This window comes from Equus caballus, chromosome 3 (assembly GCF_041296265.1).
Source record: "Equus caballus isolate H_3958 breed thoroughbred chromosome 3, TB-T2T, whole genome shotgun sequence".
NCBI lineage: Eukaryota > Metazoa > Chordata > Mammalia > Perissodactyla > Equidae > Equus > Equus caballus.
In genome coordinates this window covers 87397615-87419379 of record NC_091686.1, presented here as the reverse complement: position 1 = coordinate 87419379, position 21765 = coordinate 87397615, and the positions used below count along the sequence as shown (strand labels likewise).

The 21765-nt window shown below is 38.1% G+C and overlaps 1 protein-coding gene across 1 annotated transcript in view; it reads left to right on the top strand.

The window, feature by feature from the left end:
* Positions 1 to 21765, top strand: part of GABRB1 (gamma-aminobutyric acid type A receptor subunit beta1) — a 362575-nt gene that overhangs the window by 261039 nt on the left and 79771 nt on the right. The window contains exon 5 of the mRNA XM_023638141.2: positions 4069 to 4151. Coding sequence (XP_023493909.1) covers positions 4069 to 4151 — 83 coding nt within the window. The remainder of the gene's footprint in view (positions 1 to 4068; positions 4152 to 21765) is intronic.

Sequence of the window (21765 nt, the reverse complement as noted above, 5' to 3'; positions counted from 1 at the left end):
CAATTACGTTCAGCAAGGTGAACAAACGGAAAACACAGGGAGCAGTGCCTCTTAGAGATGATCATTGTTACTCCACACCCAGGAGACAGAAGGGCTAAACAGAGCTCTGCTCAGAGACGTTTCTCTTTTTGTTGATGATCCTGGGAATTCTTGCTAAGCTATTTTTTCTCACAAAGAGCTCAGGATGCTCAGCTCACTTAGACATAAGTATTACAAAATCTAGAAATTTCAAACCCTTAAATTAGCAGAGCCCGACACTCTATTGCATATATTTCTAAACACCACAAAATGAATTTATGAGTACCTGTTTGTAGAGAGGTCACTGTCTCAGTCTCAATGATCTCTTCCTTCTCAGATGAGAGACTATTGCGGATCCCTGGTGACCATATTTGATTGTGTAGGTTTCCTTCCCGTCCTTACTAAATAATTTTGGGAGAAGTGGCACCTAATCCAAGTTGAGCCAATAAAATCCTCTTGGGAATTTGAAACTTGGACCAGATAGATCCCAAGAAGGAAGTTATATCACTAATGTCAATGCTCTCCAAAGAAATCAGGCTCTTCTCAGAACTCATGTTCTTGGAGCTGCCTCGATTCCTTCCCTTTCTGAGTTGTAATTGCTCATCTCTTTTGATATCATAGCAGGATGTGGGGCAGGAGAAGGAAAATGGTCCAGGTGATCATAGTTGAAAAAACATCAGGTCGTACACAACCCTTTCGTGTGATGTATAGTTTCACAAGGTGATACCAATTACATTTCTTACATCTATTGATTTCAGAATGGATTGATCATAATGGATAGCAATAGTAAATTTAGGTATACGTTCAAAAGTTGTTTGTTTTTTATCACTCACATCTGTAGAACCCATATGCATGAGATATTAGTTATTCACTTTACAGACAATGCTTTGTTGGCTTTCCAAATTGTGTTTTAAAACTCCAGAGCCTCACAATATGTGAATCATTTGTTTGGCATAAGATTTTGATGCTTGTCCTGATTTTGATATGATGTGGTTAACTAGCCAGATGACATGTGTCTGAAAATGAGGTCGTTAAGTCAGATACGCTGACCAATGGGGCTCAAATGATGTTCTCAAGTATCCTTAAAGCTCTTTAATAGTTCCAAAAATATTTGATTCTAATTGGACTTTGAAATATTATAATTATTTTGTACTATATTAAGAAACGTGTGCACTATAATGTGTCCTGTGCCACATTTTAATTCATTCAAGACCACTATGATATTAACATGTTATGCCAGGTTAACTTATGCAGAGCATGGAGCACCAAGTAAAGCTTTCCTTTAACCCATCACTAAGCATCTACTAGAGACCAACCACCTGTGAAAGTATCTGAACCATTTGCAAAGATGTCGCTGATTATAGAGGTGGTTTCCTGGCACAAAGGACCTCCCTCCCTGCTTCAAGGTAGCCAGTGGCCAGTCATGTATGATTTTAGAAGCAAATGTTTCATTATTTATTAGGATTTTCTCAATCCTATACAAATAAAATACAACGCAAAAATAATTCATGCTGAGGGCGATTTAAGACAATTATCATCATAATCCCTGCTTTCAAATTCACGGGTTCATTAAAATAGATGTTAACATTTGAACTTATTAGGTAATTTTATATTATCAAAATATGGCTTTCACTTACTTCATTTGTATTTGATATATTGAGATTCTGTGTAAGATTTCATTTTATTAAAGTTTTTCTCATAGGAAAAATATTTGAAAACCACCTTTGTAGCTGGGTTTTTCAACCTTGGTGTTATTGACATTTTGGAACAGAAAATTCTTTACTATTGCATGCTGTCCTGGTCATTGTAGGATGTTTAGCAGTATCCCTGAGCTCCACCCACTAGATGCCAGTATCAAAGCTCCACCCCCAGCCTGATGATCAAAACTGTCTCCAGATATTGTCAAATGTCCCTTGTGGGGAAACATTGTCCTGACTGAGACTCATTGGCTAAGTCACAGGACCATAAGGCTGGCCACACTTCAGTAATTTCTAGAGAATGTTCATTTATTCGTGATTTTTTAATTCATAAGCAGCTGTTTAAACAAGGAATATAGTAAAGTAGATAGATGATTTTTTAAAGCATTTTTTAATATTTATTGTATTGTCTTATTGAGGGTGTTTGAAACACTATGCAGGCCATAAAAATAATGTTGTGGAATTGTATTTTCAGGCAACAAAAGTTATTTATGATATATTGTTAAGTGGAAAAATTAATCAATTCATGTGATCATGGGAGCAGGAAGCAAGAAGGAATCTAGTAAAATCCTTTTATGTGCTAAATTCTGGAATACAACTAGTCTTCAACTAGTCTTCAAATTCTTTGTAAAACACTTTGAGAAACATTTTTTTTAAATTGAACTTTAAAATTCCTTTTGGTCTTGCCTGATGCTCCAATAAATCTGATTAAACTGACCAAGATCTTGTCCAAGAAAGACTTCAAAGGGAATATCCAAATGTTCACCTGTGTGAACTTCCATCTTTCATGAGGAAAGCCAAAGAGAAATTGGGAAGGGCTAGAGCTTTTCCTAATAATATTTTTAAGAAGTGCCTGTTAAGTTAACACAAATGACCAAAACAATAACTCACTTTGACAGCCTCAAAAAACATCGGTATGAAAAGTCCTTTGTCAAATTTGTATACACTGTTGATGGGAGTGCAAATTGGCACAACCCCTGTGAAGGGCAAAATTTAAAATGCAAATACTTTTTTCTAACAATTCCGTGACAAATAGCCAACAGATGTAGTCAGACATAGTAGAGTGTACCAGTATATTAGAAGTATCTTCATTTGTAAAAATAAAAGAGAGAAGACAATGTATATGTCCACCAAAGGATGATTGGGAAAATAAATGATGGTATTTCCATACAACTAAACACATTGTAGTAAATCTTTCTAAAGACAGCTTATTATTTACTGATTTGGAACCAAATCCAAGATGTATTATTAACAAAAACAAGTAAGGTTCAGAACAGGGGGAGTGGTAGGCTGCTATCCAAGAAGTTTGCTCCTAAGAAGGCAAAACTGTACGGCACAGAGCATCTATGGCAATTTTCCAAAGTTGTAACTCCTGGGGATTAAGGTAGAAAGGAAATTTATTATTAAGCTTGAATCTTTTGAATTCTTTGAATTATGATTACACATTACTTCGTGGATGAGGAACGCGTAATTTTTTTTTTAAGAAAAGTACTTTGTCAATTTCAAAGTAATATAAAATATTTCTAAGAGTGGATTAGCCATATGAATTTAAGTCACTCTCAAACTCCACAGTCCAGGAAACCAACACAGGCAAGAGAAAATGGAAGGATAGTGGTGAAACCCAGGTAGGATATCCAGAGTCAGAGTCCTGGGGTTTGCATAAACACGTACGCCCAACTGGAGCTGGTAAATATGGTGCAAACACCCATCCTACCACAGTGTTTCTTTACTGGTTATACACTACCTGCTAAGTATAGGTGGACCAGGGTCTCAAAATGTACTTGACAAATCTCTTTAATAGTTGGTAATGTGAGGCACCAAAAGTCATGGGGGCAGGGTTGGGGGGAGGGGGAGAGGGTTGTTGTTGTTCTGTTATTAGGTTGTAGCAGGAGAGGAAAGTAGGCTTTGATGCATGGGATAGATATCCTCCCACTCATAAGGCCAGACTTGCTGCAGATATTGGCAGAGACATTCCTAGGATGCTAGTAAATATAGGAAGAGCTGTGGGATAATAGCAGCTACAATAATGACCAGCATTTGTAGAGTACTTACTAAGTACAGGGCACTGGGCTAAGAGTTTTGCACATATTGTTTCTTTTAATCCTCATGGCCATCTTATGCAGTAGGCGTTTTGATTGATAAGGGGCCTGAGGCTCACGGAGACAAATTAACCATCTTGAGTTCACACCGCTAGTGAGCAACAAAGAAAGACTCAAACTCAATCTGCCCACCTTCAAAATTTTTAATCACAAAATCTTGATGGCAACTGGTAAAGGTGATTCAGGGCTGGGAAGCCTGGAAATGAAAGTCATCATCCTTACAGTGCTGTCTTTTCTCTCTCTCATCCTGACAGGATAACAACCACAGCTGCATGTATGATGGATCTACGAAGATATCCTCTGGATGAACAAAACTGCACCCTGGAGATTGAAAGTTGTGAGTTACTTGGACAGGGAAATGGAAAGAGGGATGTTTGCTTGACCCAATTAAATTCAATCTTGTGCCGAGTAATTGGCACTAGGATATTTTTAGCTATACTACTCTGCCAGCTTTTCAAGGGGTTCACAGTCTAGTGACATTTTCCTTCACCTTGGTGGCTCAATGCAGTTACTTTTTTGAACCATTAAGTTCACTTACTTTAGCTAAAAATTTATAAACATGCTTTCTCCTTCTCAGAATAGAGTTTCTCCCAAGGCCTTCCAATACTCAAGCTGCAATAATAAGAGAGAAAAAACATTTTAATATAAAAAGATTTCATGAGATTGTTTTGGGTTCTATAGTCTGTCCACCTGAAGGGTTCTAAATTGTTATCTTTTAAAAAACATTATGGTAGAGTCTTATGTGCATTTGTCTTTCTTCATGGGAAGAACAAGATGATAAAAGGTATTCATGAGGCTTATGCTTTGGACCCAAGACTTGATGTTTTTTAGATCTAGTGACTGATTTTGGTTTGCCTTCTTGGGCTGTTTTTCACTGATTGCTTTCTTAACAATTAGAATACTTCAGTCACTTAGATTTAATCTAACTATCTTTGTTTCATTGTTTCTCAGTCATCCACGTGTAGGTATTTGAGGCCATTTATTGTGAATAACAGGCATAGACCATTTCCTGGTTTTCAGGGGCACAAAAAGGAGCAATATCTAATTCAATGTATTATAATACCACTTAATGTAATGTGAAAATAGGCAAATATTTATTTAGTTCATTTAAAATGCTTTCCAGATCTAAACATCAGAATGGTAAAGGAAAATGGGGGAAGTCCAAGTGACCCTATAGCATTAGTGAAGAATAAAAGTATTCCCCAGTGTCTAATTATTAAGTAATTACATCAGTTTTCTAGTTTTACTGAATACAGTCATAGAAATACATAAAGATGCTTATGTAGATATAGATTCAGACATAGACACTGATCTACTACTGCTTGAACCTGGAATGGATAAAAAAATTCAGAAACTATTCTTTAAATAATATTCTAATTTCAAAATGCATTATATAAACAAGTTGGTTGAAAGGTGTTAATATATGAAAGTAGAGATGATGACTTTTGGTTTGGATGCCAATGACGAATTCAAACCATAGGAATAAAATATGAACCCAGTTATTTATCAATGGCTAATAATGTTTTATAAATAAGGCAGAACTTTAGCTAAGCAAGTAAACTGTTAGCTTTTGGAACTGACATGGAAAGAGAAGGATAACTCATGGATTGTTGATTTATATGGGTTGCCTTTTACCCTTCACCTCTCTTCCATTGATTTGACTTTTTACCTTTGCTTCTGTTGGACAGCCTTAGGATATGACAGCCTGTCGAAATTCTAAGATCTTACGGATTACATCATTCACTTAAAGAAGCAACGAATTTTGACAAGTATTTAAATTGATTCTGTGTTGTAAATTGCAAGTGCTAAAATTATCAGCATTTTCTCCCCAGATGCAGGTTTTATTTTATAATGCATATCAAGTTTTTCTGTTATTATAGGTTTATACTTTTCTTTAAGCAAGCAATTTTTTAATTCATATTTAGAAAATACATGATTTTAGTTCCATTTATCATATCATATAATGACCAAACTAAAATGATAAATGAGGCAGAAATTAAACATAACCTTTTTAGGGCAGCGATGGGGGAAGCTCAAACAGCCAGATAGACCAAAGTAATCATAAAATATGGCGTCAGGCAATAAGAAGTCGCCCAAGCATATGATAGTCATTGAGGCAATTCAGTAGTTTGTCCAGTTGTCTGGACAAACGGATGAAGCATAGTAACTGGGACCCTAAAACCAGCGAATAGATAGGAATGCAGGCAGACAGTGACCATCATCAAAGTGATCCAACAAGAGATCACAGAACTCTAGTCTCTAAAGACATTTACCTAAATCAAAGTAGAAACTGAGGCCCATGAGAATCTGTGTAGAGGGGTTTATGAAGGCAGGAACTTGGGAGAAAGGGAAAAAACATGGAACTGCCTTCTACTTGCCAGATCAAAGCTAGGCTTTAAGAAAATACCTCTGTAACATAAGTACTTGTAACAACACTTGAGAGATGATGTACTTCAGGCTCAGAAACGTAAAACAACTTCCCAAAGGCCACAGGGCAAGGATAGGCATGATGTGGTGATTCAAACCCAGGTAATCTACTCACCATCATAAAATCGTACAATCAGCAGACGAACAAGGGAGCAGAACATCAATGATTAGAAGTATAGCACCAATTGGAATAACTCTCGGCCAAGCTGAGGATGCTGAATCAATCAAAGACTGGTCTGTATTTCCCAAAATTATCCCTGATAAAGGTTAGAACAGATCCCAGAGGCTGAAGCAGAACTTAGCTTTTAGGTCAAGGGTCAGATTACAACCATGGAGAGAGGGTGATCTGTGGGTGCAGAAACAAGTAGCCCTTGGTTCCATTGATGTTACCCTAAAAATTTTTAAAGCTTCAAAGGACCACGTTGTTAGTTTTAATATTTTACTTAAAATGTACCCCTTCTTAACAATAGATAAACCAATGTAAAGAGGACTCAAGAAGGGGCCGGCCTGGTGGCCCAGCGATTAAGTTCACACGCTCCACTTCAGCGGCCGGGGGTTCACCGGTTGGATCCCGGGTGCAGACATGGCACTGCTTGGCAAGCCATGCTGTGGCAGGCGTCCCACATATAAAGTAGAGGAAGATGGGCGCAGATGTTAGCTCAGGGCTGATCTTCCTCAAAAAAAAACAAAAAGAGATCTTAAGAGCAATAACTTCAAGCAATGAAGTAACATATGGCAATAATGTGGAGTTCGAATGAGCTTTCTTCGTTCCTGCCTAAGTACGGAATCAATATGTGCTAAGTATTAATAAATACTGAATCCGTTATTCATCTATTTTTAACCCTTCATGAAGAAACACGTTGCATTATTTGCTGAAACAGCTCTCCCTGAGCTGACAGTTTATGAAGACTGTAACTGAGCTTTAAAGTGATTACAAATGAGAGGCTCCAGTATCGGTGGGGAAATAGGAATGATAAAGTAGACTTTCCACTGATGTAAGATTGAACCAATTACACTTTTGTGATCAACAGAGTAGAAACTTTACCTACCTTACTAAATTTACTAGTTTGTATTCTCTTCCATCACAATCCCAAGGATGGGGAAAGGTTTAACTCGGTTAGGTCCTTTGAGACAAATTAAAGATGTTTTGCTTTTCTTTAATGTCATCTAATTAACTAAAATTGGAAAGACCATAAAGCCTTGTTAAATTGAAAATTTACTTGAACTTGGAGCAGATTAATAGCTTCGTAGCCCTGGGGTGCTATAAAATGAGTTAATGGCACGGAGAAAAATCAATCAAGGAATTTAGTATTAAGAGGATTTGGAATTTGAAATCAATAAAGCTATCATGTGAAGGTTTGATAGCCACAAGCTTCATGGAGATATAGAAAGGCCTTGAGATAACAGTCATGGAGGAGTCAGGTGCCTTTCCCCATTCTATGCAGCAACAGTTGGGGAAAATCTCGATCCCAATCTCGCCCACTCACTATCAGCAGATTGTATCAGCTCTCACTACACCCAAATAGTAGAAGCCATTTCAAGCCTGAAATCTCTCAATGGTCTCACCCATCTTCTTCGGAACTTCCCTATGTTTTCATCATTCTGAATCAACCCCGTGAATTTTGGAGGAAGAGGTGCTCCTACACCTTTTATAGGCTGACTCTGGTCCCTGTGTTCAGGATGCCATCTCTTTCTTCCTCCTCTGGGAATTGATCTTCAAGAGTTCACACACACTTCTACCCCGATCTCTTAGCTCCTCAAGCTCATCCTCTCTGCTACCTCTCTTTTCACAGTCCCAAAGCAAGCTGAAAACTATTCTCATCAGAAAACACCTCTACTCTACCTCTATGTCTCCCCTTAAGCTTTTCCTAATCTCTCTACTTTCCTTTTCCCCAAATTACTTGAAAGAATGGTCTATGTCTGTTGTCTATTGCCTCAACTTCCTCTCAACCCACTGTAATCTGGAACCTGCCTACCCATCTCCTACCTCCACTGACACTGTTCTCAGAAAGGTCACAAAGGACCTCTCTTTACATACCATCTTTATTCCAATGACACCCACATCTATATCCAACTCAGATCTCTTCTAAGCCTTTGATTAATGTACACAGCACTCTTCTTAGCATATCTATTTTGATGTTTCAAAGGCATCTTAAACTTAATTTACTCAAAACTTAACTATTAGTTTTTCCCTCCCAAATGAGTTTTCTTTCCAGTCTCCTTAATCTCACTATCCAACCAGAATCCTAGGATTAATTGTTGATATCTCCCTCTCCCTCACACTCCTCCCATCCTTTTGTCAGGTATGATCCATTCTACCTGCAAGATATTTATCAAACCCTTCTGCTTCTGTTCCACCCTGCTGCCAGCAGTCTTGTCCAAACCACCATTCCTTCTTACCTGAATCTTTGTAGCAGTCTTTTCATTGGTCTTTGTGCTTTCACTCTTGACTCCCTCCAACCCATTCTCTGCCCAGCAGCCAGAGTGATCTTTGCATGATGTAAATTGTATCATATTACTTCTACATTTAGAAATATTCAAAGACTTCCCATTGCACCAAGAAAAATCTCCACACTTCTTAATTTGACCTTCAAGCTCCTGTGTGACCCAGCCTTCCTTTCTGTCTCCATTCTTATCTGTAGCCATCTTTCCTTTGTTTATTACACTGAACTCCAACACCAAGAATCTTTGTTTTCTGCAGATCAATCTTTCTTCTATGTCATTGTCTTCACCATCTTGTTCATTCTGGCTGTTCCATTTCCCCATCTTGATTCTTTTGGCTTTTCTCTTCTTTACTTGGCTATCCTTCAGTTCTCATTGAAGATGCCACTTCCAATAAGAGGTTTTCCAGAGAATCCAATCTAAATTAAGAATCCCTAGTTATTCTTCTTCAAAATTTTGTTAGTTTCCCATATAGCACTTATAGTAGTTGTTTGCTTCTGTGTTTATTATTTCTTCCCTCTGTGGATTATAAACTCCATGAAGGAAAGGATCATTGTTTTATTCACAACCCAATAACTAAAATGTAGCCTAGTACCTAACAATAAATATTTATGGAGTGAATGTATGCTCAATTTCTTAGCTCTAAACTTTTCAAGTCTTCTGAATTTTGAAAGATAAATCTAGTTTTAATTTTTTCAGATAAGATTTAAGGCAGGGATTTTTTTACTTGCAATAAAATATTCTTTTGTTTGTATAATTTTATATTCATGCTTTAAGACTATTGCAGACATTTAAGATTGTAAAAATGTCAACCAAGAGGCAGATTGGAGAAAATCTAACATTTTAATTACTTTAGGAATTTCAATAGGCTGGTAAACATGATGAATCACTATGAATGATTTTTGTTTCACTTGAGTCTTCAACTGTCTATGTCCCTCCTATCTGAACCACAAACAATTTATCAAACAAAAGTAACATTTAGTGATACATGATTATTTTTATGTTTGCTTCTTGTTTTAAAAAATGGTTTGGAGGGGCCAGCTTGGTGGCGAAGCAGTTAAGTTCACACATTCCACTTCAGATCCCTAGGGTTCTCTGGTTCAGATCCCGGGTGCAGACCTACGCACCGCTTGTCAAGTCATACTGTGGCAGGCATCCCATATATAAAGTAGAGGAAGATGGGCGCAGAAGTTAGCTCAGGGCCAGTCTTCCTCGGCAAAAAGAGGAGGATTGGCAGTGGATGTTAGCTCAGGGCTAATCTTCCTCAAAAAGAAAATGATTTGGAAACTTTTAGGCATTGTCTTAATGTATTCAATTTAATGAGCCATCCACTCTATCTATCTCTTAGTCTCACAACACTGTGTTAATGTAAATGTCTTGATAGTAACAACATGTACACAGAATGTCAAACCATAATCATGTTTGATTATTTACAACATAAAATTGTTTCCTTGTCCACAAAAATAGCAAGTGATGAGAAAAATGCGATTACCTACATAAAATGGCCTAATTAATTATGGGAACTTCTCTGAGAAAGTGTGAGGTTTGCAGATTTGAAATGCTAAGTTTTATTTATATAATGTGTTACAGTAACACTTGGAAATAAAAATCAAAATAAGTGTAGTGTCCAGACATGAGACAGAAGCAGTTTTATAAAAGTCTGCCCTTGTAAAGGCACATGTGGAGAGCTGCGTCTAGTTCTTAATGCCATATTAAGATAACTTCCTTCAGAGGATCCCAAGATGTCTGGGAAGAAAATGTTAGGGAGGCATAACAGCCATTGCTGAATGTTTTAAATGCTATCATAGAAGAGAAATCTTATGTTTGGTGTTGCACAATGTATTAGTCAGAATTTACAGAGAAACAGAACGAGTAGGACATGTAGAGAGAGAAAGAGATTTATTATAAGGAACTGGCTCACACAATTATGGAGGCTCATAAGTCCTAAGATCTGCAGACTGAGCTGGCAAACTGGAGAGCTGATGGTGTAGTTCCAAATTGAAGGCCAGCAGGCTTGAGACCCAGGAAGAGTCAATGTTTCAATTTAAGTCCGAAAACAGGGAAAAGCTGATTGTGCCAGTTCAAAGATAGTCAGGCAGGAGAAATTCTCTGTTACTCTGGATAGGTTCAGTCTTTTGTTTTATTCAGACCTTCAACTGATTGAATGAGGCTCCCCTACATCAGGGAGAGCAATCTACTTTACTCAGTCTACCAATTTAAATGCTAATTTCATCCAAAAACACCTCACAGGAGCACAGAAGAAGAATGTTTGACCAAATGTCTGGGCACCCTGTGGCCGTCAAGATGACACAAGAAATTAACTATCACACCCAGAGTGCTAGATTTGAACCCATTCAACTCAATTCAATTCAACTAGCATTTCTTAAGTGGTGACCACATGTGGCTCTGTATGCTAAGTGAGTGTTGGAGATACAACAGCAACTGAGCAGACAGGTGGGCAGAAGTTGCAGGAAGCTGGATGTAAAATTTAAGAAAAATATTTTGCAATGAGCCAAGTCCCATTCATGAAATAAGTCCCTGCTTGAGAAAGACTTTCCCTCCCAGGGAGATACTTCAATTAATTGGGAATGGCCACCCACCAGTACTAACGTAGAAGACATTTCTCATTGAGAGGCCAGTTAGTTATATAACCTTAAAGGTCTCTTTCAGTCCTAAAATTTAGAACTCTGGGTGCTTATTCAATGTAGTTACATCGCCAGTAAATTATTTTATGGACTTTCCTAAAATATTGGTTCTAAAGTGATTTTGATTTATAAAGGATATTAGAATATAAAAAAAACTTTGAATACTTGAACATATAAATACTCACAAGAAAAATATGAAATATAGGACAATTACAAGCAAAGCCTTTGAACAAGTCTTACTTTATTGCTGCCTGCCAAGTCATTAATTCTGATGTGAAGTAATTTAAAAATAGCATCTACAACATGCTGCACACTTTCTATTCACGGCTGCTAAACACCAAAAATAACAGAAGTAAATTGAACTTCATGAATGATTCATGGCTTCCCTTGCTTTATGTCCCCATTGTCAAGGAAATTAGCAGCATTGGATATCTCCTTAGATAAATTTGATTTTGCCTTATTCAGTAGACTACTTAATGAAAATGAATATTTCACATTTATGTTCACAGAAATGTTAATGAATTTTAGTGCCTGTAGCTTTTTTGATGAGCAGAGGGGTGGGTGTAGGGAAGAAGGGAATATTTTCTGAATTAATTTATTCCTTTTTCCAGCCTGCTTCTTTGAAACTGTGAAAAAGCACTCTCTCTGAAAATTCTCTGATCCTTTAAAGTTATAAAATAGAAGCCAATAGGGGAATGGAGTTCCTTTTACGAAAATTAGTTTTGCAATCAGCTTGACTATAAAGTTAGCCTCATAGCTGTTCATTTCAACTCTACAGACAGTTTATTTTCCATGCATGGATAAGTGGCTGTGTAGATTGATGAGAATCTCTGATTTACAGATTTAGATTCCTGGAAGTTTCTTTTCTCCTTGCTGCTCTGATGGATGACCATTTTGCTGCTAGCTTCCTAAAAGAAAGTTGAAGTAAAGCTTATTGTTTTTTCTAAAGATTTTATGTGTTAACCAAAAGTTTAAAGATATATTTTGTGTGTGTGGGAGGAAGATCCACCCTGAGCTAACATCCATTGCCAATCCTCCTCTTTTTTTGCTTGAGGAAGATTAGCCCTGAGCTAACATCTGTGCCAATCTTCCTCTACTTTGTATGTGGGATGCCTCCACAGCATGGCTGATGAGTGGAATAGGTCCACACCCAGGATTTGAACTCATGAACCCCCGGCCACAGAAGCCAAGCAAGGAACTTTAACTACTTGGCCGTGGGGCCATCCCCCTAAAGAAATATTTACAATGGAATTTTGATCTTCTAGAACGGGACACCCTGGCTAAACTGAGGGCTTTGGTTCACTTGGGATCCAAATGATAATAATGATAGCTAATATTTATTGATTACACATTATGGACCAGGCACTTATCAAAGATATTCCATTGAATCTTTAGCAAAACCCTATTCTTCTACTCCATTTTACAGAGTAGGAAATCAAAGCACCGAGGTAGTAACTTGCCTCAAGTCACAAAACCATAGTGGTGTGAATGGGATTTGAACTCATGTAATCTGACTCAAAAGTCTAAGATTTACTCCTTCTCCACACTGTCCCCATAAAACTCCTCTTTAACTTCTCCACTGTGTGTAAGTTGGGTGGTTTTTAGGTCTACTCTATCTGGACATGAAGAAGACACCTGAGAACAAAGAAGGTTTTAATTTGTCCTTCTCTTCTCCTGAATCTATCTCAATCCAGTTCCTAAGTAGGCATTTATTTTCTGACATTCTTGATATAATTTAAGAAGAATCATTATTTTACCACATCACTTCTGTAGTTGCAACGGATCACACATTGGTCAGAAATCCTTTCTCTTCTAAATAGCTGTGGATATGGCTATGGATACTATTGCCCAAATTGTTTTAGGACAGTGTTAGGCCAGACTAACTGCGATGGTGCTATAGCTTGACAGTTCATTCATTACTCATAATTGTTATGCTCAAACATCTATAACCTTGGAAATGGACATATTCTCTGAGAGGTCTTGACTTGGATCATTTCTGTGAACCACATCCGTACAGGAACCATGTGACAATGTACGTATTATACAGTTTTCATTTAGGTGTAAATTTCCGTATTTAATTTGTTTTATTCTTATCTTTAAGCTCAAAAATTTTAAAAGGGCGTTTTTAAGAAATATTGACACAAGGACCCCACCCAGACCAATAACATCAGAATTCGTGGAAGGTGGGTCCTTGCACAAGCATTTTTTAAGTTCCCCAGGCGATTTCAATATGCAACTAAGTTTGACAGCCACTGCTTTCAGCCTGTCATGCTTTGAATTTCTGCTCCTCTTTTTTTCTTTCTTTCACCGCCTCTTCTAATATACCCAGCTTTCTAAACGTGAAGCAGAACGGAAACATAGAAATGCGAGAAGAAAGTACAGCAAAGGATAGAAAACAGCATGATTTCTTTCTCTGAAATGATCAAAGGAAAATTTTTGAACTATTCTTTCCTTTATCCCCTCTGGCAGCAGTCTCCATTTTTTTGCTTTAAAAGTGCATGCGTTGAAATAAATAGGTAGACCAATGGACCCAGCCTTTCATTGCAATTAAGTGTTTCAATCAGATATTTAAGTCCGTGTAATAATAAAGTCGAGTTTTTATAAGATGCTACTCTATTTTAAAAGCCCCAATATATATACCACATATTAATACAAATGCTAGCAATGACACATTAATTCGTATGGTGACACCGTAGTAAATGGAATTATCTACATGGAAGAGAGAGGCATGGGCATTAGCTGCTTTAGTAACATTCTCTATCATGTTAAAGAAGAAAGCTAGTTAAAATTTACACTTGAACAAATGCAGTGCAACAGGCTTTAAGGAATGGTTTGCCAAACCAAATCAAGCACAGTCTATTTCAACCATAAAAAAATAATATAATAATAATTTCTATATTCGTCTTCATCTCCCCACACCCTGTCCCTTAGGCACTGACTGTACTCATTTCATTATGTAAAAGGGCCAATTTGTCACAGAGCTCCCAACACATGTCTGCATTGATTGCAAATAGATTATATTCTCAGTAGTTAGATTATGTAGATCTAAAATTCAAACAAAAAATTTCACTGACTAGAGCAGAAGGGTTGCCTGCTCTTACCTTAGAAACTCTTGGAGTGGAAACCCATCATTTGTCTGATGTGCTCCCTGTAGCATTTGTCAAATGTTCATGTGCTTATGGGGATCTTGTTAAAATGCATTCTGGTTTAATAAGCTTGGCCTGGGGCCAGAGAGTCTGCATTTCTAACATGTTACCAGGTGATGCCAATGCTATTGATCCATGGACCACACTTCGGGTAGTAAGAATCCAGAGTAAGTAAAAAAAAAAAAACCGAAACCCATCTCACCTTGTGCTCCTCAACCTACTTTCCCAGTCTTTGTGCTTCCTACCAAGATTTAAATAATTTGCTAAATGCCTTTGTCACACTGGTTACTCAGCGCTAGATTCAAGAGAGTTTTGATTTTTAAATTAACTGTGGCAGAAAATTCACATTCAGGTGACCTGAATAATTTCCAAATACTAAAATCTGAACAGCTCAGAGTTCGTTAAGTATCCCAGGTGTGTAGCATTCGTGGCTAACTAATTTATATGGGGAAGATTCCCAGATGCAGTGTATCATTGGCACTCTTAAGCCTACATTAAAAAGAACATTGGAGTGAATAGTTTATATTTAGAAAAGATTCAATTTTAATAAAGAAAACATAATGAAAAGTATTCGATTTGACGTTACTTGACTCTAGAGGTTTTTAGTGGCGGGAACACATAGTTACATCTCAGCTCTAGAGACCTGGGATTTAATGAGTCCTTCTGAAGAAAACAGGTTTGCCAGACTTTGGTTATTTTGATGTGAATCTGTCTCAATAGTGGAGTCTAAAAATAATTTATTCTTTTTTGATGATTCAGGGTCATAACTGTGAACATTTCTCATCATGTGCTGAAACTCTAGCTTCATCTGAAGCAAAGATAAACGTAAGGGATTTGCACTCTGATCCTTATGTGACCTTCAGACCCACTTTTTTGTGACCATCTTCCTTGGATGAGTGATGAAGGCCTTTTCCTATATAATAAATGTGTCAGCAAAAGAAATGTCCATCTCTAGTCAATTAGGCATATTTTACAACTCAAGACAAAGGTGTTTTCCTGGCGTAGTTCTCATCTTAAATAACCTAGTCTCTTCACTGGGGACCAGTAATAGCTATGTCATGAATTGTTGGCTTCAAGGTCTCAGCCATTGTCCAGATGCTCAGTGTCCACCTCCTCATCACCTTGCTCCGTCCTGACTGCCATGGTGATGGGTTCTCAAGTCACTTGCATTCACTCAGTATCCAGTTACTGAGTTATAAGGAGTTTCTACATTAATATTCTCACTGTTGCTGCCATTATTTTATCTCTTCCTCTTTGAATTTGCACATGCTATATATTCCAAAGCAGTACCTTATTCTTTTGGAGAGAAGATATTTTATGTAATTGTCGTATGATTTTAGATTGGAAGTATTAGAAAGTATCTCCCCCCAAAAATGCAAAATGATACTCTCCCTATTGTCCTCCTGATTATTTACTTCAAACCTTTAATCTAGTAGCATAATCAAAGGGTCAAGCCTAACTTTGCTAAATTTTCAGTTTCCTGACCGGTATGTGCAGTTATAATAAAACTAGATTTTCTTCTTAGGTTGCATGAAGTTTAAGGAGAAATATCCTTCTGCTATTGTGATACCAGGACATAGCTACTCTTCTTAAAGTTTTACTTTCAGGAGAATTTTCATGCATAAGCAATATTAAAAATTCTATCTTTTGTTCCATTTGGGGCTGAATAATAATAATAACAATAATTAGGGGCTGGCCCCGTGACCGAGTGGTTAAGTTCGCGCGCTCCGCTGCAGGCGGCCCAGTGTTTCGTTGGTTCGAATCCTGGGCGCGGACATGGCACTGCTCATCAGACCACGCTGAGGCAGCGTCCCACATGCCACAACTAGAAGGACCCACAACGAAATATACAACTATGTACCGGGGGGCTTTGGGGAGAAAAAGGAGAGAAATAAAATCTTTAAAAAATAATAATAATAATAATAATAACAATAATTATATTATGACTAGAAGTTCTGGGATATAAGTAGCAGAGGATAAAGTCAAAGCATGCTGAGACAGGATGTCTCGGATACTATGTTCCTTTGCCAAAATTTAGACCATGAAAAGGCAACCCACATGGGTCAAGGCAAGCTCACCTAGGTCAAAGTGAGTTAGATGTTGAATATATTTGGAGGCATGAGTGCATACAGAAGGCTATACATGACAAAGATGATACAGGACATCAGCTTGGAGACTTATACATCAGTCCAACAGAACTCACATGAGGAGCATCTTTTTGTGGTAAGTTCTTGCCTAGACAGTCAAGATCTACCCTTGTAAGTAAACAGGTCTTCTCTGCATCAAATCTCTGAGAAAATGGGAGAATGGACTTGCCATCAACTGAGTTGAGGAAAGCTGCAGGTGGTACCCAATTAAGTTTTTATACATTTTGAATTTGTATTGTCTATTACACATCTGAGTGGAGATATCAAGTTTACAGTTGAAAGTCTAAGTCTAGAGTTCAGGGTAGAGGTCCTGTCTGGAAATGTAAATTTATAATTCTTGAGCTTCTAGATGTATTTAAATCCATGCATCTGGGTGACATCCCCAAGGTAATTAGTGTAGCTGGAGAAGAGCTCCAAGTGCTAAGTCTTAGTCAAACCACTACTTAGAGGTTGGAAAGATGATAGAAAATACAGGTATGTGCAAGTGTATTACATATAATACTTCATTTACTCTCAACAATGACTCTATCAGTAGGTTCCATTATTGTTCCCAGTTACCAATGAGGAAACTGAGGCACAGTGGCATTACTTAATTTGTCCATGTACATATTTGGTAAGTGGCAGAGCCAAATCAGCAACAGAGACTGAGAGAGGTGACCAGTGAGGTAGGAGGAAACCTAAGAGAGAAGAGTATGCTCGAAGCTAAGGTAAAGAGGGTTCTAGAAAAAGAGGTGATCACCTTGGGCAAGTACATCTGATAGAGCAAGTTAGCTAAGAACTGAGACTGACTATTGGGTTTGGCAACACGGAGTGCTGGGAGTGAAAATCTAAATGGTGTAGGTATAAAAGAGGATAGGAGAAGAGAAAGTGGATGAGTATAGTATAATAAACTCTTTTGAATTTTGAATTCTTGAGTGAATTTTGCTGTTCAGGAGAAAAGAAAACTTGAGTGATAGGCAGAAGAGAAGGTATAATCTAGAGAAATCTTTTGTTTGTATCTTTGTTTTAAGATGGAGGCAGTAACAGCATGTTTGTACACTGATGGGAATAATCCGGTGGAGAGGAGGAAATTGTTGGTGTAAGAGAGGAAAAGATGGTGTGAGAGAGATGTCATTGAATGGGCCGGAGGAGATGAGGTCTGGCACAACATAGAAGGGACTGTTGTGAGAAAAGGGCTCAAACAGTTCATCTATATAAGAAGAAAAGGCACTCATGTTGGTAAATGAGTAGATATGATGGTGAGATCTTGTGGAAATTTTCCTCTAATTGGTTCTATGTTCTTAATGAAGCAGGAATCAAGTTAATCCACTGGGAGTGAGGATGAAAGAGGAAATATAGGGGGCTTGAGGGAAGAAGAGAAGATGTGATACAGTCATCTACCAGAACAGGAGAGGGAATGAGCGGAGAATTTGATGTGCATGTGGGCAGCATTGAGGACATTAATTGTGACCACTTAGCATGTTTCTATTTTCCTTTGGCTGTGTTTAGCAGGATGGCTTAAGGCTTGAAGAAAGTAGAACAGTGGATTTATCCAAGGTTGGCATTTTTCCATGCAAGTGCTAGAAAGGGGGATAGGGAAGAAGGAGATAAGGGTGTATAAAAGAGAGTGATTATGATGCATATCCATGAAATTTACGCTAAGCCAAGAAACAATTACAGTTATGAGGGACAGTTAAAAGTAGTTAAATTAGTGAGCCATAGGGTCTGATGGGGTAAAAGACTTTTGGGTCAGGATATTAGAGAATTAGATGGAAAGATAGGAGGTGGTGGTCAGAGAATAAGGTGTAGGAAACTGATTTTATGGAGGTGATGTAGCTATTGATTATAACAAGGTCTAGGGATGGGAGTGAGTGGGAAGATAAAATGGAGGAAATGATCATTGCAGTATAAGAGATCAAAGAATTTAAAGTCCAATGTATAGAAAAATAATCTATGTTTATTGGCATCACAAAGAATTAAGACAGGAGTGTGAAGGTGAAAAGAAGCTAAACATATAGAGAAAGGATAATTAACTTTGGATTGGCAGACAACTAGAATAAGATGACATGAGATTCAAAGTTAGTTTTTAGAAAGGAGGGAGGAAGAATAGTCTAGAAGGGATAATGAGGAACAAAGAATCACTTAATGCAACTCCCATGCCTAATACCAGAGGTGTAGGAGGAAAAGCAGCGAGTACTTTGAGAGAGCTATTGGGTAAGCTGTGTTTGTAACAGAGAGCAAGGTTTTGGTGAGAGCAAGTGGTGGGAATCAGGATGTTGAGGATAGAGGAGATTTTGCTTATGCTGGACTGTGTGTTCCACTGGCACAGGGGAGAGTTTTGGGAATCATGGCAGGCTGGGAGATGGAGACAGAACAGAAGATATATACATTCTTATGGGATCTTGCTAAGACAACAAATAAAGTGCCTGGTACAGTGCTTAGCACATTTTAGCTGCTCAAAAAATGGTCGTCACAACTATCATCAAAGTACAGCACAATCAGATGTTTGCCCCCTCGGAATCCGCAACTGCTCCAACTTTTCTATCAGTTCTAAGTGCTCCTTTTCTTCGGTTTTGTCACACTTGTCATCACTCTGATTGTGGCCACTATTGCTGTCAATGTCGTCATCACTCTCCTCTGTTCATTTCTAACCATTTTCTCCCATCTCTCTTGGCTTTCACCTAAAAAGCTGATCTTTCTGTACATCACCAACCAATCAAAGCCCTCTTCTCCTCTGCTCTTGAGCTGACTGATGACAGAGTGCCAGGAGCAGCTACTTGTCTCGCTCTTCTTGGCTCTGTTTGTCTATCTCTAGGTTCCCAGAGGTCTCTGATTCCTTCATCCTACAAGTGTTTATTGAGAGCATACCATTCCCAACGCTGTCAGTACCTCTAAGATGACAAGATGGCTATATCATAGTCCCCCAAAGGCTACCTCTCTAAAGCAGCATTTGTACAGAATGCCATTCTCAAGAGTTTTAGATTATTAGAAACCAAATCATTGACCAGCAACTAGAAAAACATTCTGCTGATATTTTAACTTAACATTAAAATCCAATGAACTTTTTTATCATGTTCACAGGCCAGTGACTCAATTCCTTTTAGGTTAACTTGAGATCACTCAAAAAAACCCTGTGGATGCATCTTTCTCCCTATCATTGGCAGCTTAAGTACAGTTATTGCTTTCAGCATATTTCTGTGCATTTCACTGCTAAGCAGACTACTTTTCAACATTCCTTTGTGTGTTCTATGTAGCACCACACAGATGATTGCTCAGCCTGCTTTATACAGAGGAAGTGATGTGACAAAGAATTTGGACCACCGTTCCTCTCTCTAATTCTCAGGAAGGAATTATTTGTTGCATTTGAACAACTGTGGCCCCTACACAACTATAGATAAAGCCTCCATTTCCTTAAGGGGGGGGAGTGGAGGGGCCCATCTTTGGTACATTTTTGAAAAATATCCTTTTGTGGATTTAATCGCCTTTCTCTACCTAAGAGTTTGGGTATTCAAGTAGAATGTCAAAAAAAAACTTGCTTAATAACTCAGACACTCATAACTTTTCATTCATCTACATACTTTCTATGGTCCTTACCACACATCATGAATTATTCTAGACAAAACAAAGCCCCTGCCCCCAGATGTACCTTACAATCTATTATAGGGGGATAGAAAATCATCAAACAAAGTCACTGATATAAAATACAGTGCAGGAGTATGATATGCTGTGACAGATGTGTTGAAGAAAAGAAAAACTGGGTAGAGGGATGGCGAGGTGTGTGTGGTGTGTGAATCAATACAGACATATATCAGCACTGTTTTGGATCAGGAAGTTTATGAAAAGCCAATAATTTTAACACTTCTCCAGGAAAGATAAGCCAGAGTGTGTCTACATTTCATCGGCATGATAACTGGGCACTGAGGTGTTGAAAGATCTGTTCCATGCCACCAAGACACTCAGTAATTCTGGATTGCTGGCTCCCATCTTCTTCCCTTGCTCTAGTCCATTGCCCTGTCTTGCCTCAGTGCAATTAATAAAAAGGATCTGCTTTAAATAAGTCACATGTGTGAAATCCTAACTGTGTTTATTCAATTACTTCAGGATAGCATAACTGCCAGTGAGTATATAGAATTAGAAATTACCTCAGTGGCTTTGAGAAGCTTATTGGATTTGTCCTGCCCAATTACCTCAAGATAAAATGTGACTACAACAGTGACCACCTGAATGGAGAGCAGTTTACACCTCTAACCTGTGTGGTCTGAGTTATGGCTCAAGCAGTTGGCAAAGTGTCCTATACTGGAGCAATGAAAGTTCCCACTGTTGGGGCCAGCCCCGTGGCCGAGTGGTTAAGTTCAAGCCCTCCACTTTGACAGCCCAGGGTTTCAACGGTTTGGATCCTGGGCGTGGACACGGCACCGCTCATCAAACCATGCTGAGGTGGCATCCCACATAGCACAACCAGAAGGACCCACAACTAGAATATACAACTATGTACTGGGGGAGCTTTGAAGAGAAGAAGGAAAAAAGAGATTGGCAGCAGATGTTAGCTCAGGTACCAATCTGTTAAAAAAAAAAAAAGGTCTCACTGTTCTTCCACGGAGTCTCAGCCCTGCAGTATGATGACCTCTCTCAGCCACTGCCCTCTATATCAACAGGCCACACTGGGCTGGGTCTCATCAAGGTGGATCATCACACTTACCCTCAGAGGTGGTAGAACTGCTTTGGTGCTCTGGAAGTTACTTTGCTTGAATCTTTATCAATCTCCATTATTATTTGCATTTGACTAATTGTGAACATGAGCTTAGAGAATAATAACATATACAAATGTATATACTATATATATGAAATTCTTTCATACATTTTCATTGTTGAGTCCCACAACAACCTACACGAAAAATAAGATAGTTGTCCTTACTCCTATCATGCTGATACAGTCACTAAGCCCAAGAGAGGTTAAATGAATTTGCCAGATACATTGGGTTAAAAAGTAGCTGAACCCAGAATAAACTATAGGCTGTATGAGTTTAAAATGGGTTCTTTCCACTACAGGAAACTTTGCCTTGTTGAACCAGGTTCTTCTAAGAGAACAAAATACGACACTTGGGAAAACTTCATTGACTTTCTCAGGTCCTAAAGGTATTTTGGAATGCTGAAAAACAATAGTT